At 43.5% G+C, this 10,342-nt stretch overlaps 1 protein-coding gene across 2 annotated transcripts in view; it reads right to left on the reverse strand.

Annotated features, from left to right (window-relative positions):
• The window catches only part of LRGUK (leucine rich repeats and guanylate kinase domain containing), a 113,693-nt gene extending 103,481 nt beyond the window's left edge, over positions 1-10,212 (reverse strand). For both annotated transcript variants that reach the window (XM_024737964.1, XM_024737963.1), the window contains exons 1-2: positions 9,856-10,212; positions 2,326-2,433 (exon numbers count right to left, since the gene is read on the reverse strand). In XM_024737964.1, the coding sequence (XP_024593732.1) occupies positions 2,326-2,433; positions 9,856-10,176 (429 nt within the window). In that variant the 5' untranslated portion in view covers positions 10,177-10,212. The remainder of the gene's footprint in view (positions 1-2,325; positions 2,434-9,855) is intronic.
• Between the last annotated feature and the right edge of the window lie 130 nt (positions 10,213-10,342).

The following is a 10,342-nucleotide window of genomic DNA, read 5'->3' on the forward strand; positions in this document are numbered from 1 at the left end:
TATATACGTAGAGTATTGATTGAAAAGGACTTGTGTACAGATGTACCGCTACTGGAATTAACTTCCATTCCAGAGTCTGACATAGTGCAATGCACACAGGGTCCCTGTACATTACTGCCTGACTGGCTGAGTCACCCATAAAATGCTGTAAAGTGATAACAGTAAAAGATTAGAGCCTTCGTATGCTGTTCTCAAAGGACATGCCATGAAACCAGCATGGGTAAAAAGGGCTTAACATTTGTTGGACAGTTTACTAGTTCAAATCCAAGATAAAACAGCCTTGCTATGAATTATATATGCTTGAGGCAAATTAGGGTGCTGTAGCAAAATTTCAGTGTGTTTTTTTCACCTACGTATCTGCATTTACTCTGTGGACCTTCAAGGAGCAGTTAATGCTTTACAATACAAGAAAGCAAACGAAATAAATTAATTTTCTAGGACTATAAAGAAACAAAATGAGGAAAGAAGCTGAAATACTGAGTACTCTGCTCTTACAGCTTCTCATGATAAATTTAGAGTCAAGATTCTGTGCTGGACCTACTAGAGAATGGACTTGAGGATGTGGGGAGGGGGGAGGGTAAGCTGGGACGAAGTGAGAGAGTGGCATGGACATATATACACTACCAAACGTAAAATAGATAGCTAGTGGGAAGCAGCCGCATAGCACAGGGAGATCAGCTCGGTGCTTTGTGACCACCTGGATGGGTGGGATTGGAGGGTGGGAGGGAGATGCAAGAGGGAGGAGATATGGGGATATATGTATACATATAGCTGATTCACTTTTTGATACAGCAGAAACTAACACACCATTGTAAAGCAATTATACTCCAATAAAGATGTTAAAATAATAATAATAATTCAAAATTGATAATACACTTAAGTGTAGAAGATAAAACATTAAGGCCTCTAGAAGAAACTAAAGGGAAATATATTTATGATACTTCTATAGGCAAAGATTTTTAAAATTGGACACAGAAAGCACTAATCATAAAAGAAAAAATATTGATGTCACTCAAATTTAAGAAATTCTGTTCATTAAGAAATATCATTAAGAGAGTCAAAAACCAAGCCACTGGGAGAAGATAATGTGTACATCTGACAAAGGATACATATCCAGAATATATATCCACAAATTAATAAAGATGGACAATCCAATAAATATATGGGCAATAGACTACAAGAGGCATTTAGCAAATCTAAATGGCCAATAACATACAAAAAGGTACTGCAATAAAATACCACTATACTCCCAAATATCCTTTTGCCACCGGTTTCATCAAAAAAGGATCCAAACAAGGACTTCCCTGGTGGAAGAATGGTTAAGAATCCACCTGCCAATGCGGGGGATGCAGGATCGATCCCTGGTCCAGGAAGATCCCACATGCCGCAGAGCAACTAAGCCCACGCGCCACAACTACTGAGCCTGCGCTCTAGAGCCCGCGTGCCACAACTACTGAAGCTCGTGTGCCTAGAACCCATGCTCTGCAACAAGAGAAGCCACTGCAATGAGAAGCCCGTGCACCGTGATGAAGAGTAGCCCCCGTTCGCCGCAACTAGGAAGTCCGCGCGCAACGAAGACCCAATGCAGCCAAAAATAAATTTTTAAAAAAGGATCCAAAAAAAAAAAAGAAATCTACAGTAAAGAATATATCAGTATACCATATTTTAGTTAAAGAGAAACATTTCAGAATAATTTGGAAAAAATAAGTGTTTTCAACTTCATGTCATATATAAATGTAAGCAAAATAGATAATATTGATAGATAAAGAAATACATACATACAAAAAAAAGATTCTGTGCTGGTATCGAAATCTTGAAAATTGATGAATAACAATACATTTTTCTCTTTCATAATAGCTATCTTTTAGAAAGTGAGCTACAGCTCACAGCTACTGATTTCTTGACATACTTAGGGGGGAAAAAGTCAATACAAAAATATTTTGTTCCCTTGGATTCAGACATAAATTGTAGTCCTGGCACTGATCAGAAAGAAAATTCTTAAAGAGTTTTTGATTGGTTTTACAGAATCAAATTCAACCTCCTGGAAGGAAAGCACTGATTACTATAAAACAGACTGCTTAAGATGAAAGAAACAGACTGTGAAGGAAATGAAAACAAAGGAACTTGGCGGGGGGCAAGGGGGCTGATTATTGGACTGGCCAGGGCTCTTTGATGTCAAACATAAATAACTCATCGCCATTCTCCATCACATGCAAGACTCTGAGATTTGGGGGCCACCAAAAAAGGTATGAGTACCAGAGAAAATGGATGTGGTCCCACCAGTGTCAAGATGTAGCCAGCCAATGGTGAGCTTCTCATACTCACTGATAAAGTCAGACTGAGGTAGACCTGCTCAGTCCCAGAGCCTGAGCGCCCCAGTTTGTAAAGTTTCTCAGCCACGACCTCCTCTCTCAGGACCCCATCAAATTCTCCCTGCAAAAAAACCAGAGAGGTGGACAAAGAAAGGATTTCCATTAGAACAGAAGTAATCCACCTCATCATATCCAGCACTTATTTACTATATTACATATCTGGGAGCTGAGCCTTCCAAAATTTACCAAAGAAAACTGTGTTGTTGGGACTTCCCTGGTGGCACAGTGGTTAAGAATCCACCTGCCAATGCAGGGGACAAGGGTTCGATCCCTGGTCCGGGAAGATCCCACATGCCGCAGAGCAACTAAGCCCATGTGCCACAACTACTGAAGTCCATGCACCTAGAGCCCGTGCTCCACAACAAGAGAAGCCATTGCAATGAGAAGCCCGTGCACTGCAACCAAGAGTAGCCCGCTCTCGCCGCAACTAGAGAAAGCCTGTGCACAGCAACGAAGACCCAACGCAGCCATAAATAAATAAAGGAAATGGTAATTTAAAAAAAAACTGTGTTGAAGACCCATACATATTACATATGATTAAGAAAATATCGATCAAATCAATGTATTGCTGAACTTTCAGGTGGTTGCTTGTATTAGGTATTCAAAGCAGAATTAACACAGTAGCAGTAGAAGCATCAATATTAGTGATGACAGCTATGATGATTTAGCGCTTCTGTTCTGGGCACTGTGCTAAGAGCTCTCAATGGGTCCACTCATTTAATCCTCCTGACAATCCTGAGGGAGGTACGCTTAGCTCCATTTTACAAATGAAGAAACTAAGGCTCACAGAAGTTAACTTGCCTGAAACCATATAGCTAGAATGTGACAGAGCCAGAATACAAATCCAAATCTGTCTGACTCCAGGGCAGTTCTAACCACTACACTTGACTGCTTGTCCACAACCCAAAGGATGGTTACATCAAATTAAGGCAATTACTTCTCTACATCTGGTATTCTTGCTGGAGAAAACAGGTCCTCAGTTCACTTTGTACTGGCTAATTTTGCTAGGTTCATACAATTTACAAGATTAATTAAAAGGGTAATATCATTTGTAGAAGGAGCTTGGCCCTTAGTGTATAGACACCATGGGACCAGTGGTGGCCCAACACACCCCTCCCCCAATAATGACAGATAGAACAGATAATAGATGGACTAGTGCTGTGTTTGTGCTGCCTTCAGCTCCATTATGGCCAACACACTAACATCAGCACGAGGACACAAAATACAAATAACCACGTCAGTCACGCCAATATTACTAACCAATGTAACTGGTATAGGGACTGTGATGGCAAAACACTCTCTCAGGTCTTCTATATTCATCCAAGGACCAATGATGCTGCTCAGGCTTCTAGTACTAAGGACATAAGTATGCAGGCTTGTGCTACTGTAAAGAGCTTTCTTTCCTCCCCCATTTCCACTAACCCAGAGAAGCAAATATCACTCAAACGGAGATACTGCACAGCTGGTTTGAACCCCAGATCTGCCATTTTGGATATATGACTTTGGGAGATAAAGTTTTCTCTGAGACTCATAATTTTTCATCTATAAATAGGATATGTTATTACTTTTTCTTAATGTTTTGGAGAGAATGAAAAATAACTGTGAACATAAAGCTCTTAGCGTGGTGCCTAGAACACAGCAAGTGTCCCCAATAAATGGCAGCTGTTAGCACAAATTGGTGAATTCAGAAATTCCACATCTTATTCATCCATACCAATCAACCTGTTCACAAAATGGGGGAAAGAGATCTCCCTTTCTAAACAAAGTTGCAATTTTTTATAGTAGGCCTGGGAAGGAGTAGAGGTGAGAGAGTGTTACCTTCCCTCCCAAACTTTCCATGTGGCCCACCCCCTCCATTTCCTGGGAACGAGAAACTACAGAACCCCTTATTTACAGTAGGTGGACATCTGTTTTTCAACACAGCCATTGATACAGAGACTGGACACACTGTCAGCACTGTCCCAAAGCCCCAAGGCAAGACTCCTCACGGCCACCCCCTCACACATCCTTTGAGGTTCCTGCCATTTGTCAGTGTCATGTCTCTCCCTTCTGGTCTTTGGTCATCTTCAGACCTTGACCAGCCCTATCTGTATCTTGGGTGGTTTCAGAATCCCTAAGGAGAGCCACTCAACACCCCGACCATTCCAAGTACATGCACACATACATGTTCCTTTATTTTCTCAACTCCAGACACCCTAAAATTGGTCTCTAGCCGACTTCAGCCACTCACTCCCCTGGGCGTGCCCTGGACTTAGTCATCATGCTAAACTGCTCAACCCTAGAAACCTCAGACCGCAAGTCTTCCATTGTTCTCGGCTCCCACAGCTGCCCATCCTTCAACCTTTCCAACACCTACTGAACTTGGTCTCTGACCACAACAAAATTTCCGGTCTGTTCAGCCTTCCCTTTACCTCAGAGTCTATCTGTCCCCTCCTGACTATACTTCCTTCTCTACTGGGTTTCCCATGGGCAATTTCAATGTCTCTCTACCCTCAAGTCTCTGACTCCTTGGCCCCTGACTGCAACTGCCCCATGCGTACCCAAACCTGAATCAACTTCACGCTCAACTACTGCCTTGGGGCAGGGATTGTCATGTTCATCATCCATGTGGGATAAAAATCTTCCCAGCGTACGAAGCACAGGTCATCCAAGTACACAAACTACTTCAGGAGTTTGATAAACTACAATAGAGGTAGGCAGGGTGCTTTCACTAGGAGCAGGGCACCCATTTTATGGCCATTTTAGTGGGGAGTAGGGGGTTAGCAAAGACTTCCTTGGTGAGAGAACCATTGAAACCCAAAGTTGTGAGTTATTCTGGCAAAGGGGAAGAAAGGGCAGACGAGGGCCAAGAGGGTATTGCAGGTACAAGGGGCAACATGTACAAGATCCCAAAGGCAACGGCGAGTATAGCCCGTTGGGGAAACTACAAAGAGTTCAAATAGCGAAAGTGTAAGGTGGGGAGGAGGGATACAGTACCTAATACACGTTTGGTGCTAAAACACGGGCTGAATGAATAACAAGACTACTTCTCCCCCCGAGGGGCTCAGTGGGCGGGAAAGGCCCACTCTGGTGCCACATTCAAGTCAGCTTCTAGCTGGGCCTCGGCGCTATGGTGCTATTATGGTCCCCTTCTTCCTCAGCTGCCTTTCAAGTCCCCACCTTGCTGGTGAGATCTCCAGCCCCGTCCTCAAGCTGTCAGGTACCTCCACTCCTGTGTCCTCACTCTCTGCAGGGGACCCTCTCAGTCCTTCTCTTCCACTTCCGAGGCAAGGTAGGAATGATCAGACATCAGCCCCTCCACATCGCGCACCTGTCCTGATGCTTCCTGCTGGGGTCTCAGAGGAGGTCAGCTCCTTCTCCACACTCAGGGTCCAGCACCCTCTGTTTCCCCAGAGACCGTGTTCAGGGACCATCAATGCTGCCCTCTTTTGCCTGTGGTTTCAACCGGTCACTCTCCACTGTCATTCTCCAAGTTGTCACTTCTCCAGCTCTACGAGCATGTGAGTCCCTTCTGTCCTTCAAGGGCTCTCTTCAGTCCTGCATGCTCCTTTAGCTATAGCTAGTTTCCCTTAATAGCCAAGCTAGTTTACCCCTTGTTCACCTCCCATTCATGCCTCAACTTGCTTCACTTAGGCTGCTGCCTTCACGTCACAAAATCCACATGGGCCAAGGTCTACAGTGACTGTCAAATAGGCAAAGCTAATGAACCCGTTTTTTTTTAAAGAACTATTTATTTGAGGCTTAATAATTTGTTGGGTTTAATTTATTTTTTAAAGATTTTTTTTTCTGATGTGGACCATTTTAAAAGTCTTCACTGAATTTGTTACAATATTGCTTCTGTTTTGGTTTCTTGGCCGCGAGGCATGTGGGTCTTAGCTCCCCGACCAGGGATGGAACCCGCACCCCCTGCATTGGAAGGCGAAGTCTTAACCACTGGACGGCCAGGGAGGTCCCTAATAAGCCCTTTTTGGGCCTCTTCCCACTTAACCTCTTGGAGGCATAACCCATGCCAATGTTCTCAACACCCTTTCTTGCCCTGGCTTCCCTCCTGTTCAGCTCTCTTCCTTCTCCTTTTTCTCTTATCAGTCTTTTCCAGTTTCTTCCCCTGAATCCTCTTCATCTGCCTGCCTCTGAAATACCTGTACCCCCAGGGTTTTTTTCTTGGCCCTCTCCTTCTCTCCTTTCTTCTCTTCCTGAATGATCTCGCAGACTCCAATGCTGATGATTTCCAGGTCTCTGACCCTGAGCCCTCCTCTCCTGATTTCCAGAGGCCTACGATTCACATACCCAACTCTTGAATGCACAGCTCCACCTGCCCCTGTTTCCCATGGTGGTTAGTGGCCCTAATATTCCCCCCGGAACACGCCACAGACCTAGCAGTCACCCTAGACTTCCAATATTCAATTAGTAAGTGTTTCATCTCAAATATTTTAAATACGTATTTCTCTCTAGCTTCCTTTCCATTCCCATTGCCTTAATCCAGACTCTTGTCTCTTCCCCAGAGATTGCTCCTCTTCGCACTGATCTCCCTGCCTCCAGGCTCACCATCTTCTTATCTAACCTCCCTTGGCCACAAGAGCAGTTCCCTGCTGCTTAGAGTCAAGTCCACAGTCCCTACAACAGCACAGAGCTCTCCACAATCTGGCCCCCACCTCATCCGTTTTTCTGCTCTCACCTATAACCCACCACTTGGAAAAGCTGCCGTCTGCCTGCCCACACACCACCTCTGCACCCAAGTAAGGGTTGACTTCCTTTCCAGTCTTCCGCCATGCCTGCAACCCGGCTATCATCTGTACACATCTCTTCATAGGATGAACACTCACTCTTATCTCACCTTGAGAGCTGGGACCGTCACACTCTCATCTTTTTCTACCATCACCGTAGCTATTATGTATTACATCTCTAATTTGCTGAGAGCCTGCACTGTATCAGACACTATGCTAAGAACTTTAACATAGACTTTCCCATTAAATTTGACGTTCGTAACTATCCAATGAGCAGGCATTATCATCCACATAAAGTTACTGGAGCGGTTTTCATGCAGCAGAAACATATCACAGGCCCAGACATTTCTTCTGCCCTGTAGAGTCAGAGTACTTCCAATATAGCAATCACTTGCGAATGCTTGTTCAATGAAGGCTAAATTAATGAAGTCACCTGACGGCTGTAGTTAGTAGATAAGAACAGGTAAGTTATTACTTGGATTAGTAACAGTGTAAATAATATATTGTGCTAAGTAGTTTACACATAGGATCTCATTAAATTTTCACAGCTCTCCATGAGGTAGATAGCATTCTAATTCCTGTAGCGCAGATGCGACACAGAGAGTATGAGTAACTTGCTCAAAATCTCACAACAAACAAAAGGCTTTATACAGATCTTTGAATTCCAAAGGCAATATTCTGAACAGCTGCTCTGCCCTAACTCCCTCAAGTTCATTGAGGCTAATTACATTATAGGCACTTAATAATCATTTTGACCGTCAGAGCATTATAAATCTTCGTCGGGCTAGGATATGGAAAATAAATCACTGAACATAAAAGCCCAAATGTTTCCTCTTAAAACTTTTTGGTTTATTCAGCATATCAAAACATATGAGACACTATAAAAAGGTAAAAGAGAATGTGAGAACACAAAACAAATACTAATTTTAGAATATAAATAGAAGAAATAATAAACTTTTCCCACACAAAAGCCTACAAGCCAAAAAGGATTAACTAGTTCAAGTCAACCCCCTCCCTCTATGGTTTGTTAATGGCATATTGAAGACAGATTAACAATGCTACTAATGAACCCCACAGCTGAAGAACATGCATTAATTAGAATAACCTGGTGATTCATTTGTTAATTCCTCTGGCGTGGAAGCCATACAAACACCTCAAAGTTGTAAAAACATCGCTACAGTTTTCCAGTAGTCACTGTTAAGCATGGCAAAGTAAATCAACAGAAGATGAACAAAATAAGTAGTAATTTTCTGTGGTCCACTTTAAACAAAACTGATGTGTAACTAGGCCTTGTAGAAGGAGGTAGAAGAAGACAAAATGGGGGGATGAGGGTGGAAAAAAACGGGCCAAATGTGGAAAGTGAACAAAAGGACATTACAAAAGAAGGGAACCCAAGTGGAGACACAATGTAAGTAGTCAGTGGCAGAATCAGAGTAACAGAAGACACTGCAAGTTACAGAGGGGAGAACAAGAAAAAATAAGACAAATGAGGAATGGGGGTGGTGAAAGAGAACAGGCATTAACAAAGAGAAACCTGTTTGGCCTCAAGGGGGAAAGAAAGGTGACTAGGAAAAGGTGCAATGATGCAGAGGGGATGCCAGAAGAATATCACAGAACAGGATGTTGGAAACTTTCTATTTCTCTGTATTATATCTACTTCTGAAAAGAATTTGAAGCAATTTATACTGTGAAGAAGGAGGAAAGGGAAGAGAAAAACCTAATCTAAAGAAAAACTACTGAAATTAAGAAAAATACTGAATTAAGAAAAAAAGTTATGTTTCTTGGCAGGCAAGACAAAGAGGAAAACCTAACAGTTTATCAAAAGAAAGCAAATCAAAAGAGTGGATATATGTATATGTATAACTGATTCACTTTGCTGTACTCCTGAAACTAACACAACATTGTAAATCAACTATACTCCAATAAAAAATTTTTTAAAAAAGAAAGCAAAAGAGAAAAAAAAAAAAAAAGAAAGCAAATAATGTATTAGAAAGCCAAGAGAAAGAAGTGACATGATGTGAAGTGGAAAGGGATAAGAAGGCAGGCAACGGGCTAAGGAAGGAACAGGATGCTAATAAGTGTAAGTGGAATTGGGTCATGTTTAGAAGAGGTATTGTAGAAAAGAGGGAATCTGTATTAGTGTGAAAGGCCAAGCTGCCAACTAGGCATTACAGGTGGGAATGTTGCGAACATTCCCCACATCCTGAAATGCTCTCACAGTGAGCAGTGTGTGTTGTTTGTATAATGCATCATATACCCCTGGCAGGAGTAATATATAAAAACTTTCAGGTCACTTGGTCTTTGAGGAAGCACTTAGATTATTTCAAAAGGGTAATTTTTTTTTTCCTAGAGGAAGGAGGATGAAGGGACTCCTTCATCGGGGAGAGTGTTGGAGTATTTCACAGTCATGAGGAAAAGGTGCGGGGGGGTGCAGAAGTAGAAGTCTGTCTATTCACAACACTGTCAAGCCGTAACTCGCATACAAATAGATACTTTTTCCTCAACGATGCTGTGTAACTTGACTCTTAAGAAATCAAATGTGCTAACGAAAAATAAAGAATATACTTGAAGATATTTCAGGCAAAGGGTGAGGAAACCGAGTAACAGAAATGGGAAGGAGAGAGGGGGAGTCTCAGAGCAGTAAGGAAGAGGCGTTCCTGGAGGCAAGGAGCCCTAGGAATGGGCTCTGCCGCAGGCTGGTGAGGGGTCCGACCGCTGGAGAAGGAAGTGAGGGGGTAAGGGGTGGGGGAAAGGCACACCTCAAAATTCAGCATTTCGGACTCTGAAGACTCCTCGAACTCCACTTTGCCCTCGCCCTCTCCCTCGCCCTCTTCCTGGTCTTCGTAATCTCTGTCCACGTCCGACTCTTGAGAGCAGTGAATGAGCTGCTGGAGTAGGTAGGAGGAGGTTTTGCGAAAAGTATTTTTCGGTCTCTGCCCCATGGGAAAAGGAGACCAGGGAGACTGACGTTCGTTTTCTGAGTGCAGTAGTTTCGACTGGGCTCCAGTTCGTGAACTGCTCACGGCTCCCTGGAGACCGGAAGGCTTCGGCAACTGGGGATCGCTCCCGGAGGTCGCCATCTTATTTACCGGGATTGCCTAGGAGACTGACGCCAGGGGAGGAGGCGCCGCAGGGGATTTTGGGGGCTGTAGTCTCCTCCGCCCCTCCCTGGGTCCTCGCTTTCAGCTTCCGGAGCCATTGGCGCACGACTTTCCTTTCCCTTTCCTGTGTGTGTGTGTGTGTGTG

Source organism: Neophocaena asiaeorientalis, unplaced genomic scaffold (genome assembly GCF_003031525.2).
Source record: "Neophocaena asiaeorientalis asiaeorientalis breed wild unplaced genomic scaffold, Neophocaena_asiaeorientalis_V1.1 scaffold364, whole genome shotgun sequence".
NCBI classification, from domain to species: Eukaryota; Metazoa; Chordata; class Mammalia; order Artiodactyla; family Phocoenidae; genus Neophocaena; species Neophocaena asiaeorientalis.